Below are 27345 nucleotides of genomic sequence, written 5' to 3' on the forward strand. Positions count from 1 at the left end.
CATCACAGACATGAAAGACATTTTCCATGGCAACTAGGCTTCCTGTCAGTGGTCAAATCAATAAGTGGCTGTCCTTATTCGGATACACAAAGTAATCTTCAATTTTTGATGTAAGGAGGGTCTGTATCTTTTCAGACCTCACCTACAATTACTACCATTGGTATATGGTTATCTCGCTATAGTGTATCTCAATTCAACTTAAAAACTACCATCGACCATCCACCCATGAACTGAAAAAGTCTGGAAAAGAAAAAAGGCACCTCACGGTTGCAACACCAAAGGGGGGCAAATGACTGGTACTCGCCAGTGAAACCCACTTCTCATCATAGGTTACCTTTTTTCAAAAAGAAAAGAGAATTGTGTGTGCAATATAAAGAAGACCTCAACCCAATGAAAAAGCAGTGAAAGAGAACCAGGATATGATTCTACTTTCTAAAAATATGCCAGAAGAGTGCCAATATACCAGGACCCCGTGAGAATATAAAGGGATAATTCTCACCAATTAAAAATTGGTAAAGCTTACTTGCTTCTAGTAACTTTAATTCCTTGCTGTAAGCTTTGCCACATTAAAAATGGCTCATGTAGAACCATAATAGTTCCTGTCAGTGGTGCCTGATGTAGTCAATCTCTATTCTTCAGCAGTAGCCCCTTCATAAAAACTTGATCAGCACTCCACGTTCCAGCTAATGCCACAATCCTAGATCTGACCAAATATGTCTGAAAAATATTTTCCATACTTTCAATTACACCAGCTGCATCGAAAGACAAAGAACAAGCATTATTTTCCTCCCCAAACATAAAAATAGGTGCACGTCCACCATATGATTAAGGCACAGTTTCTCCAATGTGAGAGGGATTATGAAGTGAAGTTTTTAGAGAAAGAAGAGAAAGATAAGAGACCGTGACATGGGAAATCTCTTCAACACAATGTACAGAATTGGCACGTCATTTGTAAAAAAGCTGCTGTATTATCTTTTACCTTTTTGTATATATATCCCACATTATAATTTATATGAAATTCTACGAAGAACAATTTTACTAAATTAATTCGTTAATAATGCTTCTGTTTTAACTGTTCTGAAGTTGCATGCACGTGGGACTGACTCTTTATCCGAACACGCACTATAGCGAATAAACGACATATTGATTTGAACAAGATTATCCTTTAATCGTGTTCCCCAGTTCATAACTAGAAAAGACATTTGTTTTCAATTGCGCATTAAAACATACCCCACTTGCCCTTCAGTGGAAAGTATACGCCTACCTTTAAATTCGGTATCTGATAGCTTCTTCATGGTCTTTTGCAAATACTCGAGAAGACCGTCCAGTTCTCCCGGGTCACCGTCCACCACTGCCTTATAGATCATTTCCCGGGTGTAGACCTTGGATGGTTTCACAGGCGTCCTTCAGAGAACATCATGAAAAATGTGCATATTAATTCTGGATCTATAGTCTCATTCAGCATCAAGGTAAGTATACCACAAAAAGCACGGGAAGTAAAAGATTAAAAACGACTTATAGTATTCAAACAATGAGTTAGGCGCTATGCCTGTGGCTTGGCTTAGCGGCCAAAACGTTCTCATGGCAAGCGACTGGCAACTCGGATTCAGACGGAGTGAGTGAAGGTCGACATACGCCCGGCTGGACAGGTCCACTTAATATAGCAACGATTGAGTCTATATTTATTGATTGCTTATACATTTCCTTTCTCTGGGGACCACTGTTGTTTAGAATAATTAACTCCCAAGGTCCCTAGTCGACTTTTTTGGGCTCCCTTGTTTCAGAATATGTGTACTGTAGTATCATCAAATGCAAACAATTCTGATTGAGTTAGTTTTATTTGTATTTGGCGAAGGAGATCGATATTGAGAAAGTGGAAAACTGTCATTTACATATTTCATCAGAAGCAAGCTATGTGATGTAGCGTGAAGTGTAATTTGTGTGTCTGTATTTGCATGTACTTGTAGATGTGACAGTGCCTGAATATGAGCTCAAATTAGTTAACTGGAATGTAGGAAAGTGTCTCTTTTTGACATGGTTAGCCCCCACATTTTGCCTGGAAAATCATGTAATTTCGACTGGAAGTGCACACGGTCCCAGCCAACCAGGTCCCCTGTGCCAGAAGCTCTTTCCTTAAACAGTGCATTTTGTTTCCCAATTGACTCCACTTCAGTACCCCTTGTAAGTCCCTTGTAAATGGTACCCCTGGTACCTGGGGCATTGACACTGAAGAGGGACCCCAAGGGTAGCAGCATGAATTGGGTCACCATAGGGTCCCCTAACCAAGGCCATGCACACTACAATTGCAGACTGAGTGGCTTGGTGCAGACAAAACCTTCACGTTTTTCAGTGCCCACCATCTTGAATCAAGTGCGGCTAGCGCCATGTCCCCCTCCCACAGGAGGTGTGCCTAATAGAGGGTGTAACCATTGAAAAAATGGGGTAACCCATAAGGTATGGACCTGGGTATAATTCGATATAAATAGACAATGGTCCTCAACCTATTGATTACATAAATTGACTCAATCAATTGTTATTTCAAAATTTCTAACGATCAATAGGTTGAGGACCATTGTCTATAATAGAGGGTGTAGACACCCCAGGTAAGAGGCCCATTGGCTACTACCTGTTACTCCCTTGTAAACGTCCCTACATTTAGTATTTAGGTGGTATCCCCAGACCCTGAACAGTAGTGTCCATGGACACAAGAAGAAAACGAAGGGAGAAGAGCTGTTGGACCGAGAACTGCAGACCTATGTGATGGACTTTGGGCACAAACTCCTGCCTGCTGCAACAAAACTCTACAATTACCATTCTCCAGCTCGTCTCATCACAGTGTGGCCTCCACAAATCCTTGAGAGTCTTCATCACTTTGCAAATCGCCAGAGGAACTCCCTTGAGATATAGGTACTATCTCCCTGCAACCGCAAAGTCTCCAAAACAGCAAAGTCTGGTCCAGCATGTTCCTACTCCCAGCCTGACCGACCAACATCTCCTAGTGCCAGCCAAAGGTACCCTTGTTCTGAAGGGTCAGTTTGGCCCCTGCACCAAGTCTCGAGGCCCGAGGACCCACCAGAGCTGAAAGGCACTCATACCCAGGGTACTGGACCCATTGCTGCAAAACCTACAAACTGAATCAAAAATCAGCTCCGGTGCCTCGGCGTCTGTTACACATGTCGGCGTCTCGCAGTCCATATTAAAATAATCTCTGAGGTGTGTGATAGGCCTGATGCAGGTTTTTAAAATGAATGATACGGAGGTTCCCGTTGGAGGTCAAGGCCCCCGTCAGCTGGCAGCAATATTCTCAGTCCGACTGTGTAATCTAGGGAAATAGATATGTGTTCCATTTCTCCAGGCTTCTGCTAGGGGAGGTGGTTATTTCAGCTCGGGCACTTTGATATAGTTTAGTGATGAGTTTGTGACATGTAGAAGTAAGGAATAGTATATGCAGCGTCTGTAACATAGGTGGTTCTGCTGGAAATGTAGGAAAATGGGCCTGCAGCGCTCTTTTGAGTCTGTGAAGCATGAATAGAAATAAGGGGGTTTTGTTCTGTATGTAGTCGAGGTCGGTGTCCGATATGAAGGTGCCATCCACGTATAAGTCACGCATGTGGGTGATCCCAGTTAGTATGTAGTGTGTATAGGCCCATTGTTATGTGTGACCGAAAGGGCCGGGTGATAATCAATTGGCATCAACGGCGAGTATATTGGGAGTTTTCCCAGCTAAGCGGACTAATGCGTGCCATGCTGTTACAGTAGTGTCGATGGTATTAACTTCAGTGCGGGGGTATGTCTGTGGTTGTGGCAGAGTATAGAACGCAGGGGTATGGGGTGTGCATTCCTGTCTTCAACCGCAATATGGATTATATAAAGTCATGCGTACCAAGCCAATAGTGGGCGTAGTGGGCATGTGCACACAAGTAATATAATTACAAATCAGTCATGTTAAAACCACCCTCTTTGTAACTTAGGGTAAGTGTGGTTCAGTTGATCCGGGCCTGTTTGCCCACCCCAGATCAGTCGAAGAAGCAAAGAGCGCAAGGATTGAAAATATTATTGGGTGAGTGTGATTGGTATATTACAAAACAGATATAAAAATTTGGGCAGTACGACCATCTTTATGAGGTCCACGGGGTCGGCTAGGGATAGCGGAAGTTTAACCCACCTGGCAACCTGTTGTTCTAGGACTGTGTATGCCACGCCATAGTTTTCTCGAATAACTATTTCCGGGTCGCAGTATACCCACACCCCCAAATATTTCACTGCGTCAGTAGCCCACATGAGCAGGAATTCTAAATCGTGATGCTGAGTGCATGTAGCCAACGGCACCACCACCGATTTGGCCCAATTAATTAGTAGGCCGGAAAAAACAACCAAATCGAATATATTCCCGTAAGGTGGTAGTCAGATATGTTTCCGGCTCCCTGACAAAAAGCAACATATCGTCTGCATACATGGAGATGTGGACTGGGCGGTGAATGTATCGGAGGGCCGAAGCTTTATGGCGTTGTCAAATGATACAGGCCAGCGGCTCAAGCGTTGGCGCGAATAGAAGTGGGGAGAGAGGGCAACCCTGTCTCGTGCCTCTAGTGATTTTGATGGGGTCTGTCGTGTAACCCTCAAAGCGAATTCAGGCGACGGGGTCTGTGTATGGTAAACGTATCCACCCAATAAATAGCGGTGGGAACCCCATGCGTCCCAGAATGTGAAATAGATATCCCCATTCAATCGAGTCGATGGCTTTGGCTGCGTCAAGCATCACAGCCGCCACCTGTAGTTTAGGGTCGAGTATGTGAAACATGGCGAAGATCGTATGCAAATTGTGAGAGGTGGATAAAACCCGACTGATCTGGGAGAACGAGTAGGGGCATGAGCGGCTGTAGTATAGTAGCTAATATTTTGGCCAGAATTTTTACATTGGTGTTTATAAGTGACAGTGGCCTGTACTAGTCACAACGGGATGATGGCTTATCTTTTTTAGGAAGGGTAATGATGAGGGCCTCCCGCAGAGTGGGGGGCAGTATCCCAGAATCATAGGATTCGGCATACATTTCCAAAATGTATGGTGTGATTTCTTTGCTTACTCTTTATAGAATTTGCTGGGGAATCCGTCGGGTCCCGCGGCTTTTTTATTAGGGAGTGTCTTGATGGGCGCTTGCACTTCCTCTTCTGTAATCGGTTGATTAAGGAAGTCTCGCTCGTCGTTCGTAAGCCACGCAATGGCCATGTCTGAAAGGTACGCGTCCAGCTCATGAGGATCTACCTCCCCTTGCGATGTGTACAACGTGGCGTATGTGTGGCGGAATTGCTCAGCAATGTCTGGGGTGGTGTAATGCTCGTGTTCGCCGTCATCTGTTATTTTATTAATAATATGTTTGTGTTCGCATTGTAATTTTGGAAGCCAGATGACGACCCAGCCCAAACTATCATGGCAAGCTTAAAGCAGTTTTCAAAACTGTTTCCTTCGTGTCTGGTGATAAAATGGTCCACATTCTCATGCATTTTGTGACAAAGAATGAGGATGACTGCAAAAGTGAATTCCTCATTCTGCACCTCTAAAGATCATCTGTTCCATGACTGCTATTCCAGTCAATCAATACACCTCCAAAGGAGTGAAACATGGAGGCAGATGGCTGGGTGCGCAAACACCACAAATGTGGAATTCCCTCAACCACAAAGTGGGATCTAAACGCAGTTCAGAAATGAAGTTCAGGAATAAAGTTCAGGAAAATATTCGAATCTGGACCATTTAGACCTGCCCACATTAAAAAATGCACAAAGTTAGTAAGTGAAGAACATCATCTGCTACCTATCACTCAATAGACGACCATGCCTCCCACTTCCTCTCTCTCTCTGTCTATTCCGGATCAATGCTAGCATTCTGCAGTCACCCAATCGCTACATCAAGCACTTAACAAAACTCCTTAAAATGTAATTGAGAGGCACAGTAAAAAATAAAGGGGCATATTACCAACAACTAGCGATATTTATCGCTAAGTAGGCTTAGCAGCAATTTTTTTATTGCTGCGCATCGCCGGAAATTATCGCTGAGATAACGTGCTATTAGCAATGTTTATCTCAAAAGCGATAATATTTCCGGCGATAGCGGCGAAATCTGTGAATATCGCTGAGAATACAGCGATATTCACGCATTATCGCTAACAGGGTCTTAGCCATTATATCCACCTCCCATTGGATATAATGGCTAAGAACTGGTCTGAGCAGGCGTTAGTTTTTGGACATATTCGCGCTGAGCGCAAATATTTTCATCACTACGCCTGCCTTGCTAATAGGCGATATCGACGTTAGCGACTGCTTTCAGTCGCTAACAGGTTGGGTACGCCCCCTTTGCATGTCATTAGCGATAAATATCGCTGACATGTAAAGCGGGCCCCAACCGCTCGCTATCGCCTACAAGCTGTAGCTAACTGCTGTTAGCGACAGCTTGCTCATATCGCCCGCCTTGGTAATATGCCCCTAAGAGTCTTGTGCTCTGGTTATAGATACCAAAAGAGATGAGTATTACTTTTAATTCCACAATTCATACTGAAACACGCTTCCCAATTTACCGTTGGCGAGTACGGTAAAAACTCTGCTCCGCATATTTTTCGGAGCACGAAGTGCGGAATAACTCTGCAACCTCAATGAACAGATCGGAGTTCACCGCCCAAGCTTAATTGAGAGCGGTGACATGTTAGCCACGGCCTTCTTAAGGAAGGGCGGAATATACATGTTCTTCTTCCAAAGCCGGCATCGCCAAGCCCTGGGCAGAGATGCATATATTCTGGTGGTTATGGGCAGTTCGAAGGCGTATGAACTAGTTTATGCTACCAACCAGCCGCGGTCGGTAGGGGAGTACCTGCCGGAGCGGTGACGTGTAGAGGGGGAGGGGCAGGGTTAGGGTTAGTAATGTATGGATAATGGAGGTTTGCAGGTAAGTAAACATTTAAATAAATCAAACGAATTTCGTTGCGCGCACTGCATTGCATTTGGGGATGCAGTGCGCGCAACGAAATTCGTTTGATTTATTTAAATGTTTACTTACCTGCAAACCTCCATTATCCATACATTACTAACCCCCACCCTGCCCCTCCCCCTTCTCCATGTCACCGCCCCGGTAGGTACTCCCCTATCGACCGCGGCTGCTACCAACACCAAGCACGAATCATTCTGCGCTGCCATGACCCTGAGGCCTGCCACCGTTTGGACCTTTTCCCTGTGTGTCACAGAATAAAAAGTGGAAGGTGCCCCCCTATATGCAAGAGGAGCAGAGTAAGGTAGATTATGCAAAAGTGGTTAGGGCAGTAGAGCCAGGCGGGATGGTCCCTCAGATACTAGTGTAGGTTACAGATGTTTTGGCTTCACATTAACAACCTCGTTTACATTTTCACTGGAATCAGGTGTGGAGAGAAAATTGAGGACTGGAAACAACCACTTTGGGGCACGTTCCTGTCATAAGTTTAGAATCTAAACGATTCTTTGCGTTCTACTGCCATCTGGTGGATAGTCTTTGCAAACGCTCAAGAAATAGTTTGTAGGCCCCAGTAAATGTGCTATATCTACCTTAACTGGCTTTGACACCTTGGGTTGACTTGATCTGAGCTTTAGCTAGGTCTTACTGATCTGATCTACCCTTAGCAACAAAAAATTAAGGCAACGTAAAGGGAAGGGAACATAAACAAACCAAAATTAAACCAGAAAGATAAAGGACCAGTGGGACATCAGTAACAGGTGCAAGCCATCGACATTCATTTTCTGCAGCCAACGCACACCCTCTGCCACCGTTCAGTGAACTTAGAGGTGTCACTGACTTGTACATTGATGGAAGGTACTGGGAAGGAAGGTGCAAACGCAATGTTTACATAGTTTTTAGTTGGCTTCCTGGGACATTTTTCATAGTTTGTGTTCTTATGAGTGACATTTAAAAAAAAATATATATGTGAATGCTAAAGTGTGACACTTTTTTTTGCATGTGATCCCAAGCAATGAAGTCCATGGAAATAAATAAATATCAGAAATGACACCTTTTGAGCAACGATCAGTTCTAAAAAGATTTTGAAACTGATGCAAAGCACTCGAAATGGAAGACTACCTACAACCACTGTTCCATCATGTGATGCTGCTCTTCTTTGCCGCATTGTGTGCCCCCTCATAGCCCGCTATATACCTGTTTTTTGTGTTAATCTACTTTGTGTCATTTGTCTGTCAATCATGAGATTATTCATGTTTTGTATTCTTGATGTAGATATTGGACCTTCCTGCCACCCTTTTGTAAAGCGCTCTGATAACCATCGGGTTCTTGTTCGCGCTATATAAAACTTTATAAATAAAAAATAAATAAATAAATACGTATATTGGTGTAGCAGCGACACCGAGTGGCTGCTCAGAACAAGCATTTGCAATGCAATAGGTCTCGCATTTGTGAGATTTTGAGCTATTGGCATTGTAAATGGCAAAGCGTTTTATTTATGTGTTTAAAAAACATGCAATGATAAAAGGCAGTGTCATTTACAATACTAATAGGTCAAAATTTAGAAAATGCGAGACCTAGTGCATTGCAAATGCTTTTTTAAAATATAAACATGGATTCGATCGTTTTGTTTTTTTAGTTCACATAGAGCGCTTCGTAGTAAGTACATTCATACACTGAGCTATCCTATCTCTGAGACTAACGAAAACGTTTACGTGATAAGAATCCAACTCAAGAACATGCAGTCCAAATTAAAATTTAGTTTTATCGGACCGCTCAGGCACTCTTCGCTGGAACCGGATGCGGGCGACATCATAACGGTACAGGCTGCTTGGAAAGCGCCCAGGCATCTTTTAAGCGTTTGAAGCGCATTTCAGAAATGAACATACTGGCGCACAGCAGCTTGTTATGCTGTGTTTTAGCTATACGTGCTAGATATCATTACAGGTTATGTCATGCAAAAGTTGCTTCAAGGTGCTGTATGGCTTAGAAACAGTAGAACCCGCAGGTTGGCATGGGGGTGTCACAAGCGATGTATATTTGGTTTTGAATACCATTTTTACCACGAAACGGTGTCACCACACTGTGTAGTATGGAAGAAAATAAATACAACCAACAACTCAGTGAAGTATTTATATTCAAATTCACGCTGCTGTACGCCTCTTTCATCTTTCAGGCGCTTATTTCTAGTGCCTGTGACAACCTTTATTCATTCTTTTGTATTGTTTTGAGATTGGCTTGAAACCACTACGTCATTTGTGTGAATGCAAAACAGCAAATAGAACAGGCAGACGCGCCGAAGGCGCCTTCCAGTCCGGCTGTGTTTCTGTGTTTGCAATTGGAATGGAAGTTTTTACGGGGACGGGTAAAAGTGCAGCATGGGGTATATGAACCGCAAGAAGAAGCTTTTATCGGCTAATTGAGGACGCACAATAGACGGAAAGCAAATAGCAGCGGCATGTAGTCAAAGCAGAATGCGCCTTGTTTGCAATTGGAATGGAAGCTTTTACGGGGACGGGTAAAAGCGCAGTATTGGGGTATACGAACCACAAGAAGAAGCTTCTATCGGCTAATTGAGGACGCACAATAGATGGAAAGCAAATAGCAGCGGCATGTAGTCAAAGCAGAACGGGCCTTAGAAACAGGGAGGGAGGGAGCGAGCAAGCAGGAGTTGTGGTATGGTAAAGCGCTATTGTGTGTTAATGCTGTCAAAATTTAATTAGGGGACATTGCTGCTCGCGAATCCCTTGCGTGCTTAGCACGTCATCACGATTGCGATCGCTGTGAAACGAAAGTAATTGCGATGACGTGCTAAGCACGCGAGGGATGCGCGCGCAGAAATGATTGGAGAGGCGGAGCGAGGCGCGCATGCTTGTGCCAGTAACCACAAGCTGGTGGCCGGCAGGTAGCACTTTGAAAAGCCCCTTACTAAAGTCGAGCAAGCAGCGCATGCGCTGCTCTAGGCTCGACCTAAAAAAGCACTAGCTTGGTTACCTGTAAAACAAAGGACCACAAACAAGCCTTCTGAACTCAGCATCATTCACAGAAGCCTCAAACTCTAGTAAAGGTTAAGAAAAGGGCCCGATCATATGGACGAATTGCATTCCATTTTTGCCACTCCAAACTTCATGATTTAAAAAAAACGAAACACTTCGCTAACTATGAGCCTCGGGAAGATTATTTTTTTTATTTTTTTAAGGTGCAACTATAGCCGTGGTATTCATAGTGCGGCCTGCTTGCCGCCAGCGGCCCGGCAGGCCTTCATTGGCAGCCCCTGGACCTTGCCTTGCAGTTTACATAGCCGGCAGTAAACACAGAAGATGACCATGACCGCAGGAGCATACGTAGTGAATACGTGTTAAATAGGTATTCCCTACGTCTGCTCCTGCCCATCCTGCGGCCATCTTCTGTGTTTACTGCCGACCGCTGTGACGTCAGGGCACCTTCTGAAAGCTTCCCAAAAGGCCTTTAAAAGTCAGCTGTAAGTGCTTTTACAGCTGACTTTTAAAAGGGCCTTTTGGGGAGCTTCCTAGTTTGGACAAAGACAGATAGAGGCGCAGAGACATATAGAGACAGAGACAGGGACAGACAAAGACAGAAAAAGACAGGGACAGGGAAAGACAGACAGAGATAGAGCAGGGACAGACAGAGACAGAACAGGGATAGAAACGGGCAGACAGGGACAGAGATAGAGACAGGTATAGAGACAGACAGGGACGGACAGGGGCAGACAGGGACAGGCAGATTGAGACAGAGACAGGGACAGACAGATAGAGACTGGGACAGACAGATAGAGACAGGGACAGGCAGGGATAGACAGACAGAGACAGGGACAGACAGACAGAGACAGGGACAGACAGACAGAGACCGGGACAGATAGAGACAGGGACAGACAGACAGAGACAGGGACAGACAGATAGAGACAGGGACAGGCAGGGACAGACAGACAGAGACAGGGACAGACAGATAGAGACAGGGACAGACAGACAGAGACAGGGACAGACAGATAGAGACAGCGACAGACAGACAGAGACAGGGACAGACAGATAGAGACAGGGACAGCCAGACAGAGACAGGGACAGGCAGAAAGAGACAGGGACAGACAGAAAGAGACAGGGACAGACAGGCAGAGACAGGGACAGGCAGAGACAGGGACAGACAGATAGAGACAGGGACAGACAGATAGAGACAGGGACAGACAGACAGATACAGGGACAGACAGATAGAGACAGGGACAGGCAGGGACAGACAGACAGAGACAGGGACAGACAGACAGAGACAGGGACAGACAGATAGAGACAGGGACAGGAACAGACAGATAGAGACAGGGACAGACAGACAGAGACAGGGACAGACAGATAGAGACAGGGACAGACAGACAGAGACAGGGACAGACAGATAGAGACAGGGACAGACAGAAAGAAACAGGGACAGACAGGTAGAGACAGGGTCAGGCAGAGACAGGGACATACAGATAGAGACAGGGACAGACAGAGACAGAGACAGGGACAGAGACAGGGACTGATATATACAGGGACAGGGACAGCAACAGACAGAGACAGGGACAGACAGAGACAGGGACAGACAGATAGAAACACAGATAGAAACAGAGATAGATAGAGAGGGATAGAGAGAGACAGATAAAGACAGAGACATATACAGAGAGATAGAAGATAGAGACATGGAGATGAGACATAGAGATGAGACACAGAGATGAGACATAGAGATGAGACATAGAGAGAGCTAGGGAGAGCTAGATAGATAAATAGATAGATAGATAGATAGATGGATAGATAGATAGATAGATAGATAGATAGATAGATAGATAGATAGATAGATAGATAGATAGATAGATAGATAGATAGATAGATAGATAGATAGATAGATAGATAGATAGATAGATAGATAGATAGATAGATAGATAGATAGATAGATAGATAGATAGATAGATAGATAGATAGATAGATAGATAGATAGATAGATAGATAGATAGATAGATAGATAGATAGATAGATAGATGGATGTGTGTATGCCGGGTCTAGTGGCTCATTGGACGAATGCGTCCGCTGCAGGGGCCGGTGTTCAACCTCATGGTCACAGGTTTTTTTCTTGTTCTGGCCCTGCCCCCTCCCCGCCCTCGGCCACAAACCACAATGTAAATTTGGCCCCGAGGGAAAGTTTGTGAGTACCCATGAGCTGTAGCATCCTCTAACAACATTGAGAAACCGACCCTGCTGACAAAAGGCACAGCAGTTGGACAGTATCACTTGCCAGTCGTGCAGTGTGGGACCCTCGGCAGGTACCTGGCTTGACCCAACCCCAGGCTTGCCTCTTTCTTCGTAGCTTCCCCTCTTCCCCTCTGTGCATTGTCCCTCTCCGCTTCCCCCTGCACACCGTCCAATAGGCTACAGCCTCTTCCCCTCCCCACCGGCACCCCTCTGCTCCCACCCCCTTATAATAGTTAATCCTTTTACTACCAATAATCGTTTTCAGCTTACAGAGCATGCCATCCTTCATGTACATGCCATCTTATGGCTGGAAAACAGCCCAGTTGTGGGACGGCAAGAGTAAAACTCTGTATCAGCGAAATAAGGGGAAGCCAGAAAACGTTGCCAATCTCGCCAATTCGAAGTTTAGAAATTAGTCTGATTTCGCAGACAGGGTTTTGAGGTGGCCAGCCATTTCGGTGGGTCACCAGAAGCTTTGAGCCTCCCCTCAACCATTGTCCTACTGCTCTCATGGCTCATTAAGCATAATATCTCTCCATTCAGTGAGTTTCTCAGCATCACACCGAATGCGGTAACTTGAACCTCTCATGTGAACCCCTGAACTGCCTTCCAACTGTCCACTCTACCCTTCGCTGCCTCATGTAATTTCAGTGTTATTAGCTGAATTTAGTTATTTAGGTCATTTCGGTTGTCTCCTTAAGTTACTCTGGCACCTCTAAGGCACACTAATGTGAAACGTTAATGCAAAATCACTAATCGCCCTGAGTGCTTCCTCGTGTTTATCTATCTCTCCGTTTCTGATATTTTCTCTTCCTCTGTATGTCTCTCGCTCCCTAGTGAAGCAGTTTTAATACTCCTAATACTGTTCTGCATCTCATTAATCCCAAAACTGAACTTTCCAACGCATGCGCCTGGGATCCGTGCAATGATACCAAGAGAAGTACGGGATGATATCGAAGAGAGGTGGTTGACTGTGAGAATTGCAGTTTAGCAATCCAGAGAGTTAGGATGAGCACAAGTGATAATGATGTGCAGATGTGAAAATGTTTTGAAATATTACTATGGGTGGTTTCTAGGGAACGATTTGCTCAGAAGCCGGATTGGAGAGGATGGAGGAGATTGTGGATTGAGAATTAACAACTGAGATGATTGAAAAATAAAAATCAAATCTTTTGAAGGGAAATTGAGTTGGAAAAAGGGCTGCTACTAGAGGAAGAGTAGGCCTGATTGGTTTTAGCAGTACTAAGACACACGAAGATTAAAAATTTTGGAGACGGAGGTCAGATAGAAAGGTGTTATAGAAATAGGAAGGTCTTAATTCTAGAGGAGGGAGCTAGGCGCTCTCGGTTTGATAGAATAATAGGTCACACTGGGCACAGGAGGTGTTTGCTGTCTGGGTTGTAAGTATAGATTTAGTGGAAGAATGTGTGGGCAAGAAGGCAAGTTGCCAGGTATGAGAGGGTACAGGGTGAGGGGCTGTGTAAAGAGGAGATGGCTCAGACACTTCTTTCAAGTGAATGTGTATAGAAGTGATCCGGTCCCAGAAAAAAAGTTGATTTGGGCCTGACATGGGCTACCTTAACAGTTTTGACTGGTCTTTTGTACTCCCAAAGCGTTGTGGAACTGCATTCTGTAGTTCCTACCCATGCTGCTGGAGGAGGGCCATGCCATCCTCAACCAGGCCATGGTGGACAACAGGGACGCAGAAAAACTCACCATCCAATGTTGCCTGGACACCACTGACTCCATGGCTAGAGCCATGACCACTATGGTGATGCTGCATCACGGCACCTGCTTACGATCCACTAGTTTCACAGGGGATGTCCAGTCATCTCTGATTGACATGCACTTCCTTGGCTCTCACCTATCAATCAGCTAGGCTGATGCAGCACTCTAACGTTTTGGTGAGATCAAGGTCCCTGCCAGATCCCCTGTTCTTATGTTTTAAACCTGGCCCCCATAGCAGTTACCAAAAGAACGAGGGAACCAGCCCCAGCATGGTGTCCAGTCCCCCGCCACAACTCCGGCTGCCACAGCCTCAAAACCTCTGTAGTGTTCCCACCATACAGCACTCCTATATCGTTTGAGGCAGGATGAGATACCAGCTACACTAATGGGTGGTCATTACATCAACAAGAGGGTGCTTAAATTCAGGTAGAAGAGGTGTGCCCTTCCATTTATGGACACCCCCCAGCTGTTGCCTCCATCTCACAAATAGCTGACAGTGGACCATCTTACCTTGCCCCATCAGGAATTGCAGGCACGTTTGGGGAAAAGAGTGACCAAGACGGTGCCTGCACAAATAGTAGGGTTCGGTTCTTTTTCCCACTACTTTAAGGTGCAGAAGAAGAATGGATGCCCCCAACCTGTACTAGATCTGTGCCCTCCCAATTCCTTTCTAAGGAAAGAGAAGTTCAAGATGTTAAAGTTAGCTTAGGTTCAGTCGGCCCTGGATCCTGGATGGTAGCGTTGGACCTGCAGGATGTGTATTTTCACATCCTTGTTTTGCAGGTCCACAGGTGTTACCTGCAGACCAAAGTGGACCATGGGCACCTTCAGTTTGCTGTGCTCCCTTTCGGCCTTACCAGTGCCCCTTGGATGTTCACAAAAGTGATGGCAGTGTTTGCAGCTCATCTGCGGAATTCAGGGGTTCCAGTTTTTCTTTACCTTGATGACTGGCTGTGGAAGGCGGGCTTGTCCCACACAGTCATCTCCCACCCCCAGACTACGGCAAACCTTCTACATTCGGTGGGGTTCACCATCAATGTGCCAAAGTCACACCTGTCTCCCTCTCAGATGCTCTCTTTGACTGAAGTCATTTTGGACAAAGTGCAGTTCTGCACCTATCCTCCAGAGCCTAATGCCCAGGATATTAAGGCTATGATTAGTATGTTTAGGCGTCTATCCTGGATTTCTGAGGCTGCTGGGTTTCATGCCCTCTTGCATCCTGCTGGTAAAGCATGCCTAATGGCATCCGCAGGCTCTGCAGTGGGGTCTGAAGTCCTAATGGGCAGAGCATTAGAGGAGTCGTTCAACCTGGCCCAGATAGCGGGGGGTTACTGCAAAATAATTTTAGTGGTGGTTGATGAACCATGATTGGGTCAGTGGCAGACCCTTCTCCTTTCCCCATTAAGAGCTCATGATGGTGATGGATGCATCACTCCTGGTTTGGGGCGACAATCAGGTAGAAGTAGAGATCACAGGATCTGGTCTCTGGTGGAGTCTCAGCACCACATCAATTTGTTAAAGTTAGGGGAGATTTGGTTGGCATTTAAAGCTTTCCTTCCATCTATCAAGGGGAGGCTGGTTCAGGTGTTCACAGACAACACAAACTCCTTGTGGTATTGCAACAAACTGGGTAGGGTGAGGTTGTGAACTTGTGGCAGGAGGCTTTACACCTCTGGACTTGGCTGGAGTGCCACAATATCTTCCTGGTCGTGAAACACCGGGCAGGCACCTTGAACACCAGGGCCGACAATCAGAGCCATCGATGCCTAGTAGATAACAAATGGCGTCTGCTTCCAGAGATTGAAAGGGGCTTGGCTCTATGTGTTCACCACCGCCGAGAACGTACAATGTCTGGAACTTGGTACTTCTGAACACATTTCCGCTAATACCATTCCTACCCCAAGTTTTGAGGAAGATCAGGACCGGCAGGGCCCAAGCCATCCTTGTGGCTCTGCATTGGGTTCAGAGGGTGTAGTATCCAGAACTCCTGGGCATGTGCATCGCTCCTCTGGTCAGTCTGGCCCTTTGGGAGGACCTCTTTTTGCAACAACAGGGCGGAGGTCTGCACCCAAACCTGTGCACTGTCCACCGTCATGCATGGAGATTGAACAGCAACAGTTGAGAGTCTCTTGTCTCCCTCCCTGTCTGTGATGTTACCTTGGCAGACAGTCATCTTTCAACTGAGACGTCTACATATGAGTTGAGATATGTTTGTGGCTTGGTGTTCAATGCACAATGGCGATCCCCTTTCGTTAGCTCTGTAGGAAGTTTTGTTGTTTATTCTTTCTTTAGCCCAGCAAGTTCTTGTCTTGGGCACTGTTAGGAGTTACTTATCAGATATCCCAGTTTTTCTGTGGCTGTCACATCAACCCTCCCTGTTTAAGTTCTCAGTTGTGGCTGGTTTTTTGAACGGCCTTCAAAAGCTGTTTCCTTTTGTCGTGCCAGAGTGGAACCTTAATTTGGTTCTCCCCTACCTCAAGTGCTCCCCATTTGAGACCCTGCATAGGTGCCCTCTGTGGCTCCTGACCTTTGAGGCATCTTTCCTGGTGGCCATTACATTGGCAAAGAGGGTGAGTGAACTTCAAGGAGGAAGAGAGACTCCATCGTTTGAAACCTAGGAGAACTTGCATTGATCACACCAAAGACCACCGGGTGGATGATCAGCAATGTGATCTTTCAAAAATGCTGTAGAGCAGCCAGAGAGGTTTCCAGAATTCAAGCTGCTTTTAGGTACTCTTTCAGAATACTGTGGTCTATGGCATTAAAAGCCCATGGAAAATTAAGTACTATCAGTGTGTTGATCCTGCCTTGGCCTGCTTCAAATATGAGGTTTCAAGTCCTACCAGCAGTACATATTTGGTGCTGTTGGTGGGACAAAAACCTGCTTGAGTGGGTTTGAGTACATTCATGGGTTGTGTTTGTTTACTTAGTTGCTTGGCTACATGGTTCTCCAACAGTTTGGCAGAGAGATATGGGTTGAACATATTTCATTATGGTAGCGTCCGCACCTGACTTCATAAGAACATGAGAGTAATTATAGCCTTTTTAAAAATGGGTTGCGTACATAACCTTGTTAAAGCAAAGCCTTAACCAATGTTCTTAACTAATTTTTTAATGTACCTTGCAATAATTTCAAGTTTATTGGATGGGGTGACAGGGGCTTCATAATTTAAATTTGATACAGTCACACAGAGATCTGCAGCAGAAGAAGGCATAATGGAAGAGAGTGCGGGTGTTTCTGACAGTGTTCCTTCTCTATCTTTAGTCTCATCTAGTGATATTTTATCAACAAAATAGTGTTGCAGGGATTCTGCTCAGTCACAGAACTGTGCACAGAGACTCAGGACCTCAGTGAATTAGGGTGAACCAAAAACTTGATGACAGATTGTCATTGTAAGACTGGACACAGTAGTAAGAGTCACTCACAATAAGAGTAGTCACACTAGGGTCCGCGTACTCCAATGCAAGCATCAGAGCACGGAGCTTCGCTAACTGGGCGGTACAGTACCCTAATGACTGTGTATGCACGACAATGGACTTAAAGTCTCCATTCACCACGGTACCAACCACAATAGCGCAAGCTGAGACGAATGCGTGCTTAGACCAATGCGCGACTTGCGCGGAACCGTCAGTGTAAATTATACAATGGAAATCCTCCAAAGGGCGCATAGTCAAAGGGGCAGGTTGAACGAATTCATACTGCAAGAACTCCTGCAACCGTAAGGAGGTGTCAAAAATGAACGTAACATCCAGAGACGTCAATGATGTCACCCATTGTATCCACCTTGGGTGCAGAGCTTTAGAATTAGGTACACTGGCTTTCGTCACTGCCTCCAAGGCAGGATATGGGGTAACAACCAACATGCGCTTTCCCTGCAACAGTGCGCGTTCCTTCAGAATCGCCATTTGCACTGCTGTCAAAACTTTTTCCACAGTGGAAAACCGCATTTCAGCCAAAGTGTACAAGTGTGACTTTGTAAGCGATAGGTACTGTGTCACCTTTCTTAAAAGTAAGGTATGTGAAACCCACCGCCCCAGGGACAATCATTATCACCAGGTTCTACGCACAAGACCATCCACCAAGGCAGAGCCGTGGGTATTCTGTACAGCACAGCTACGGCAATGCGAGTTTAGATGCCGGTAATCCAATACCAAATGGTAAGAACCGTCAGGCTTGGTCACAGTAAAAAGAGGGTTATTCATCTGACACTAGTCAAAAAATGACCCAGTCCTCAAGGCAACACAGAAATAAGTGGGGCTGTAAACAGTTCTAGATCGTCCAAAGAGCACTCTAATTATATCTCTATTTATAGAGATTATAACACTGTATCAGTCTATTGCCAACGTTAAAAATAAGCCCATCTCTGATAAACAGAAAACCGTCCAACACAGTACAGACATTCACTAGAAGGACAACATTTAGAAAAAAGTGTGAATAGCTAGATGACACCTCACGGGCGCACCACCAATGGGGCCCCTGGTTGGTACTCACCAGGTCGGCCCTGTTCTCATCATCGGTGTCAAATAGCTTAACGAAAACGTGTCCAAAACCCAAAGTAAAGAAAGTAACAGTGAATGGTGCAGTGTACAAACAACATATATGTGACACGGTGTCATATAGCTCCTGTATATCCTTATATCGTGTTAAGTTAGCATAGGTGCATTTGAGGTTTAAACGCCATTTTTCTTTCTTGCAACTTCTGCACACGACACTTAATTGTTGACTTAGCTTTCAACCTAGTAGTTTGCCGTGGTTTATGTGAGAATAATATGTTATTGCTCTGATATCAGCTTTGCTTAATAAACTATGTCTGCACGAAGAGTGCTGAAGTTTCAGGAACAACACGATATGGAATTGTTATGAGGTCTGATCTCCACGCCTTCATAGTCATAACACAAGTGCAGCCTTTGCCAACTCTGGCTTCAGGCGGGATTGATATTGCTTTGCACGAGGCACATAGAACACACTTGATGCGATGCACATGCAGAGAGAGCTGGTGTATGCTGATGTGATTCCTTCATGCTAGGACACTAAGGTATGGGCCCGCCCTAAAACAACCCAAAGAGACCTTCTTAGCTAATAATATAGTATATGTGTTAGGGAGGGTGAGATATAAGTGTTGTTAACTCTTATTCATTACAACATGGTAACATGCTGTCACCATTCGCCTTTTATGCCTTAGTAACTATGCTGGTAATTTTGCTACTGATAATAAGTATACTTGTATTATCTAAGATACTGCGCCTGAGAAGACGGCATTAGTAAATAAACATTTCAAATGCACATGTGTCTTCTTTACTCCATGTTCTGGTTTGTAATGATAATATAACGAAAGAGTGTTCATGAGTTCCACGTACCCTGAGGTACAGTAAGTTCATGTTCTGGTTTGTCTAAACATTGGGAGTTTGATATGTCCAATGAGACACTGTAGCTAGCTTGGTAAGGGGTGAGTTGGATACTAAGGTGAGTTTTGGGACACCCTAATTTACCGAGGTTCCACTCCTCTGTGCACAGTTCTGTGTGAGAACAGAAACCCTGCAACATGGCGCCCAACGTTTTCGGTGGTCTTATATCATGACACTCGAGTAGTATATCGTTCGAACCTTAACCCCTTCACATCCGTTTCCGGAAAACGGGGTGTCGGTGAAACCTACCTATTTTTTGAGATAGGTCTTTTTCAAGCTTGATTCTTTCTAAAACGGTTTCTTTGAATTACTACCCAGTTGTGCTACAAAGTATTCTTTGTGTTTTCTTGTTTCCAGTGTAGTCATGGCGGCGGTGGCCATTGCGCAACATAGTCGCGTGGCGGTGCGCAACCATCTTCAGACGTACCAGGTACCGGTGGATGGGATGGCTGTGGTTTTAGTGGTGTGTGCAGATCCGGCGTTCCCTTACGAGTTGTTTTACTCTTGGGTTACGTTTCCGGCGGTGGACGCAACTTCTGGGTTGTTCCATTCCTACACCGCCTCAGCTGTCCCGGCTGAATATACACCGTACAGGACACTGGAAATACCTATTGATCATTGGCAGCATCGCGTTTGGTTTGATGGCGCCCTCCCCCACTCTTTGTCCGCTGCGAGGTTAGGTCCACTCTCGATTCCAGGTACTAACAAGCCTGCGTTGGGTGGTTTTACCCCGCACCCGATTCACGGTGCTTGTACCCTTCAGGAAATTCGAAGGTTACATGTTGTGTCTATTTCCGTGATTCGTGCACTAGTGCAATACATTGGTCGTCATCTCCCGGGTGGTCCCCCGGGGGTCCGGCCGCTCAAACGGAACGTGGTGGTTTACGGCTTAATCCAGTTATGGTAAATTCTGTTTTTGGTCAACGCCCTGATAATAAAGATGATTTTCCTTTTTGGCTGGCCGAGAAATTTGACCAACTGGAGGCCGTGTTTCCCGATTCTTCTCCTGCTGACAAACATAGAATGTTGACGATTACTTTACCTAAGGATATCACTCCCGAACTCGTTGACTGTGAAAGCTGGGGTAAGACTTTTGCGGCTGTTTATGCGAGGTGCTTCGGCACCCCATCTATGGCTGTACTGCCTACGATCATAGAACGTGTTCAGGATGATCACGGTCCTGAGGCAGCGGTTGAATTGGGTATGCGCCTGTGTGGTTCTTTTGAGATTGTGAGTGATCTCATACTCTCCAACATCAAGGGAGATGCAGTGAACTTCCAGGTTTTTAATGCATTGGCAGCGTTACCCGATGCCGAAAAGCCCCGCCAGTTAGCGAAGATTGTGGTGGCCGCTTACAAAACTATCGGTCGCACAAGTAAAGGGTTAAAGTACTTCGCGGTTAAGGATAAAAAACAACCACAAGTGCAATCTGCTGCGGCAGATGTACAACCAAAGTCCAAAAAGCAAAATTGGCCTCAGAAACAGAAACAGGGGAAGCAACAGCAGCAAACACAGGAATCTTATCCTGCAACACAAGTCCCTGCGCCGTCTGAGAAAGTTTATGATTTGCGCGATCGCGCGATGATTAAATCACCTGATCGATTTCAGGTTTCTGATCAACGCTCTCCTCGTTCCTTACAGGACTCATCGGCCCAGAAGACCGGTGGAGGAGGAGGCGGACGGGGACGTGGTGGCCAACAGGGACGTGGCCAGCCCCGCCAGACAGAGGGCGCTTGGAAGCAGGAAGATTCTACGCCTAAGAGACCGCAGTTTGCGAAAAAGAGAGTCGCAGCCTTAACAGCGCATCGATATGCCACAGATAGTGAGAACGCGGCTTCGGAATCTGACGTGGGCTCTGACCTTGCTGGACAGCGCGGCGGAGATAACCGTAGTCAGAGAGGCGCTGCGTCCACTACTGAGGGTGACAGCGACTGATGTCTACGTTGTGATAGAAACAGCGGATACGAGGCTTGCTCCCCCTGAAAGACTATATGAAATTGTCCTGTTAATTGAAGGTGACATACAGCGTACCGTTAAAGGTGTATTTTGGAGAATCTGTCTTCTACATATGATATTTTACTTTCGGAGGCTGACTGGCCCCCACCTTTTGTGCTCGCGGCGCCACGAGGGGAGGAGGTGATCCTACCCAGTTTCGCGAACACTGTCTCGAAAGAGCATGCGCAACATTTTGCAGAAGAGTGGGCTCGGGCTCTCGCGCCGGCTCTGTACCGTAACCAATGTGGTTGGGATAGATTGTCGCCTTGCCACGAAATTCCGTTGCGGTCTCAGCCGCAGCCTCAACCTCAATATCCCATTCGGCGTGAAGCTAAATCTTCCGTCGCGGAAATCCTTGAACAATTGGAATATCAGGGAGTTATTGAAACGTGTGTGTCACCGATGAATAATCCCCTTTTTACTGTGAACAAACCTGACGGATCATATCGTTTGGTTTTGGATTACCGGCATTTAAACTCGCATTGCCGTAACTGTGCTGTACAGAATACCCACGGCTCTGCCCTAGTGGATAGTCTTGTGCGTAAGCGTTTCAAGACAACGCTTGACATATCCGATGGTTTTTATGCCCACAGATTGGACGGCTTTAGCTCCCAATGGACCAGTTTTACGAGCGCTGGGGTCCAAAAGCAGTTCCGGCGTCTTCCTATGGGCTATAAGAATAGTCCTGGTATATTTACCGCTCGCATTGTCTCTATTCTGGAGGCACTCGACCCTGATGCTTTTTCGTATGTGGATGACATATATCTCACAGACGACGATATTTGGGAGCATCTGTGTCGTGTAAATTCTGTTATTTGCAACTTCGCTGACATGGGTTACAAATTTAACTTTGCAAAATCGCACATTGCTGAACACACAGTGTTGTTTTTGGGCTATGAGCTCAACAATGAAGGTAGAGGTTTGGCTCCTCACTTCTTAGAGAAGTGCGCACAATTGCGCGCTCCTACAACACTGGAAAAATTACAATCTTTACTGGGCTTTTTAAATTTCGGAAGGACATACATTCCGGAATATGCCCAGCGTGTCAAGCCGTTGTATGCGTTAATACAACCTACTTTCTCAAAATCATGCTGGCTGCCTGAGCATTCAGCCATTTTGCAATCCTTGCAGGCTGATCTGCTCGCTTCTGAATACTTACTGACTCGTGATAACCACACCAACCTGGTGATAAGAATAATCCCAGGGGCGGTGGGTTTCACGTACCTGACTTTTAATGAAGGTGACACGGTGCCTATTGCTTACAAGTCACACTTGTACACTTCGGCTGAATTGCGGTTTCCCACTGTGGAGAAAGTTTTAACTGCTGTACAGATGGCGATTCTTAAAGAACGAGCTCTGTCACAGGGGAAGTGCATGTTAGTGGTGACACCCTGTCCTCATTTGGAGGCAGTCACGAAAGCCAGTGTACCGAATTCAAAAGCTTTGCACCCTCGGTGGATTCAGTGGGCTGCGTCATTGACATCCACGGATGTCACGTTCATTTTTTACGCTTCCTTACGGTCGCAAGAGTACTTGCAGTATGAGTTCGTTCATCCTGCTCCTCTGGCTATGCGACCTTTGGAGGACTTCCATTGTATCATTTACACTGATGGGTCAGCGCAGGTTGCGCATGGCTCTAAACATGCCTACGTTTCCGCATGCGCTATTGTGGTAGGTGCTATGTTGAACGATGAGTTCATTTCCAGGGAAGTGCACACCTTGCCCCTTGGCGATTGCACTGCACAATTGGCTGAGCTTCGTGCTCTTTTACTAGCGATGGAGTACGCAGATCCTAGTGTGACTACATTGATTGTAAGTGATTCGTACTACTGTGTCCAGTCTTACAATGAAAACTTGTTCTTTTGGATTCAGAATGATTTCCATGATTCCAAGGGTAGCGCAATAAAACATAAAATGATCTGGGTTCGAGTGGCAGAGCTTAAGGCTTTGTTGCCGCTTGTTTATGTAATTCATACTCTCGGTCATCAGCGCGTAGGAGTTCACGCTGTTGGCAACTCGCTTGCTGATGAAGCAGCGAAATCAGCAGTATCTACATACTTAGTTGCAGCGGTTACTAGGTCAAAAACCAAGATTGATAGCGACATCTTGGCGGCAGTTGCTGCCTCTGAGAAGGGAAGTAAACATCCTGCGGGATTCCCTTCGAAGTACAAATACCACTTAAGTCCCGAAAAGGTTCCTTTTGTGACAAAACCTAACGTTGGGGAACGGCTGATTCCAAACACGGATCGCAGGGCAGACTTGATTACAGCGGCGCATGAAGGTGTGGCGTCTGCGCATGCGGGCGTCTCGGCCACTGTAGCTCAATTACAACAACGTTTCTGGTGGCGGGGACTGTACAAACAGACGCGTGATTATGTCCTTCTTTGTGACATTTGCCAGCAGATTAAGCCTTCAACTGCTGCGCGTCCGCCACAGACTCAGTTGTACATTTCTAATAAACCGCTAGGTTGTGTTTATTTAGATCACTGCGGTCCTTTTTCATCTGATACTGCGTATAAGTACATCTTAGTAGCAGTTGACTCATGCACACGCTTTGTGTGGGTTTGGCCACATCGCAGCGCTGATACACGGACTGTCATTAGAGATTTGCGTGTCTTTATAGGGATTTTTGCCTGTGGTACCTTCCATTCGGATCAGGGTCCGGCTTTTGCCTCTAAGGCGTATAAGGATGCCATGACTTCGTTGGGGGTCCAAGTCAAGTTTTCGTCTCCCTACAGACCTGAGGGTAATAGTGTAGTTGAGCGAATGAACCGTGATTTAAAGCAATCTTTGACAGCCCGAGTTATAGGCACTGGCAGAAACTGGCTGGCTCACCTCTATGGCGTGCAGCGTGCTCTTAATAATCTCCCTAGAAGGTCTCTGGGTGGGCGGACCCCATACGAAAAGCTCTTTGGAATCAAGATGTACGTCCCTGACCTTGACGGTCTAGACTATGTGGTTCGCGCCACTTCCTTTGACGCAGATGAACATTGCAATGTTTTACAGAATCTACAAAAGACCAGAGACAGTCTTGCAAAGGAACATTTGCCCTCCACGTCGGATGATGCGTTGCAGATCCCGGTAGTTGGCTGGCTACCCCAAGTTGGAGAACTGGTTCGGGAGAAGATCGATAACAAGAAAGAATTTGGTCCTTCCTATCGAGCTCCGGTTCCCGTCGTTGGAGTGAAGGGTACAAGAACAGTCGTTTTACCACCTCTTCCTGGTCGTAAGGAAAACAGGTTTATTTCAATTGACAATGTCAAGATACACAGAGTGGCCGATTCTTCTTAGCATGACACCGGCTGTTTCCTGTCCTTCCATTGTGAGAAATTCAGTTATGCCTACTGCTTCTAATAATGAACCTGAAGTGGCCATCGAATTACCTGCTCTTTCCAGTCCTTTATTAAATAATTTACCTGGAACTAACATTGATGAGACAGACTATGCTTATCCCACTGATTTGTCCATGCCTGACCTGCAAGCACGTTTAGCCACAGACTCCAGATTTTCTTTTGACTCTGTTTCTCTTGCCTCAAAGGAACCCTCTCGTGTTGCAGTTTATGCAAGCCTGTTTAACAAACATTTTTTGATACCGCCTTGGACTTACATTTGGCTAGTCCTTGTTTCGATTTACCTTTTTATGTCGATTGGTTTTGTGTTTTATTTTTTTCGAATCATCAATGGACATTATGTCGAGGAAAGAACATGCATTACTCATTTAAATGGAACTTTGGCCCCACTCTCCTCTTCACATTCTACACACAGATTAAAAAGAGACTTGACTTTGGTTAACATCACAGCATGGCCTGTCCTTGATGGAATCGTGTGGGATGCAGTTCGGTTTCAGATTCATGGCCCCACGGAAGTCGTTAATGTTCCTAATGTACTTAGAGTGAATATGGGGGATGTGGTGAAACAAAACATTCGTTCTGATGACTGGGATGTTAATGCTGTGGAAAGTTTGTTTTCTGATTTAAAATACTATGCTGCCTTTGATGCTGAGGATTTATATTTAGAATCTGCTAATTATGGTGAATTGTTCTGTTACCAACATTATGGCAATCACTTTTTACACAAAACATCATCCCGTAGGGATGCTGTTAATTTTACTCAATGGGAACATTGCCCAGCACCTACACAGGGGAGTTCAGAAACATTTCTTAAAAAGTATACTTATTTCACTGACTTTAACCAGTCCAATCCCGAGTCCTTTTATTTTAAATTTCACAAACAGCCACTGTCCAAGGTTAGACTTACCGATACACAATTGTTGTATTCGAAGGCCTTCCTAGATCAATTAGTTACTGGAGGCTATGAGCTATGGAAGGAAACAATAGACCTTAAATCGGTTTGGGGTTCAAGGGCCTGGCAGGTACAAGGCACTGAGGCTTTGCACCGTGCATGTCTCATCCCGAATCATATGTTTTTTCTGAATGAAACAATTTCCCAGACCACGTGCTTTAGATTGGCTACTTCTAAAAGATTAAACGCACCTTCTTTCCCGGAGTTAGAGGAATATGATGGTTGGAGTAATTTTACTCAGTTCTCCATTAGAGAATTACAGACTCTACTTCTAAATTCCTCCTTTAACATTTCCAGTGTGAATCCTAAGGGTTGGCTGCTTTGGCACCGTGGTGCTGATTCTTGCCAACATAGATTTTTGAATTTAACTGACGGTTTTAAAACTGTTAGATCTGATCCCCGGTTTGACTTAGGTCATACTGTCACCTCGTATTCCGTAGGCAAGTTGTGTCAAAATTGGCTGAAGCATTCAACTTTACCTGCGGTTAAGAATCACCTTTCCAAATTGAATGCAGAAGTGGATTTGAATGATTTCATTAAAGGCCCGGCTAGTGGCAGGTCGAAAAGGTGGTTATATGGAGTTTACAATGAAATTTGGAAGCTATCACAGATTGAGGCTGCTACACGCCTTAGGGCTATTGATCAGGCTAATCTTGAGAAAGTGCTTGCAGTTGTTGACAATAGCATTAATGTGCTTTCCTCTAGAATTTACACATTGGATAATATTGTGTCGTCAGTTGTCGATATTGTGCATGATGAAATATCTGTGTTGTACCATGGTCAGAATCAATTACGATCAATCATGCAGTTTGCGTGGACCCTTCAAACTCTGAAAATGGGTAAAGTACCCTGGGGTTACATGAACGTTTCTTCTTTATTTGCCCCTTTTTATTTGACTGAGAAACAACGCTTGCTTTCAATGCGGGATGCTTCATTTTCTATGTTACATATTGAGAGGTTGGAATCTTTGCCTTTTTCCGTGGCAGAAGCCTCTGCTGCAACGTGGCTTATCCACGGTTTAATAACACTGCCTTTTGCTTTATATAAATTTTCAAATTGTATGAAATATGTGCCAATAGGTCGTTATGAACCTTTGGGTAGCGGTTTCCTTCATGAAGTCTGGTCACTCCCATACACGTACAGATGTTTTAAGGATGAACAGGAGGTTTATCTGAATGGGGAGGAGTGTACTGAGACACCAGATCATTCTTTAATGTGTCGCCACATACAGTTACACGGTTCTTGCAACAAGGACAGGCCGAATATGGCTTGCGTTTTACAGGGCACGCCTGTTCCTGCTATCATCCCCACGTTTAAATTATTAGGGAATGGAAGTTATTTAATGCTCAATAATGAAGACTGTTGTGGGTTAATTAAAGGTATCCCTTTCATAGTTACAGTAAGTGAGCGGGTTATTTGCTGTAGAAATGTGCTTTACCCTCCCACACATGAACATAGAGATTCTTCCATCTGGCCAAGAATACCAACCTTGGGAGCAGAATTCAGCGGCATGGCAAGAATAAGAGCTCTTTTGTCCCAGAAAGAGGTGGCCTTGAGCTCGGCCCGTGAAACTTTCGTGCTTCACATTGCTAACACACGTACAGAAGTTCAGGCTCTATTAAATACTGATTTGCCTTTGCATTTTGGAGCAATGGTTCGTACTATCTTTAACGCGTCCTCCACAAAGGGCATATCACATTTTTTTAAAGTTGTTAG

General features: G+C 45.3%; 1 protein-coding gene across 2 annotated transcripts in view; it reads right to left on the reverse strand.

Moving 5' to 3' along the window:
- The window catches only part of LOC144822436 (transient receptor potential cation channel subfamily V member 1-like), a 572663-nt gene that overhangs the window by 216897 nt on the left and 328421 nt on the right, over nucleotides 1-27345 (reverse strand). For both annotated transcript variants that reach the window (XM_078679954.1, XM_078679956.1), the window contains exon 3: nucleotides 1265-1404. In XM_078679954.1, the coding sequence (XP_078536080.1) occupies nucleotides 1265-1404 (140 nt within the window). The remainder of the gene's footprint in view (nucleotides 1-1264; nucleotides 1405-27345) is intronic.

This window comes from Lissotriton helveticus, chromosome 3_1 (assembly GCF_964261635.1).
Source record: "Lissotriton helveticus chromosome 3_1, aLisHel1.1, whole genome shotgun sequence".
Taxonomy (NCBI): Eukaryota; Metazoa; Chordata; class Amphibia; order Caudata; family Salamandridae; genus Lissotriton; species Lissotriton helveticus.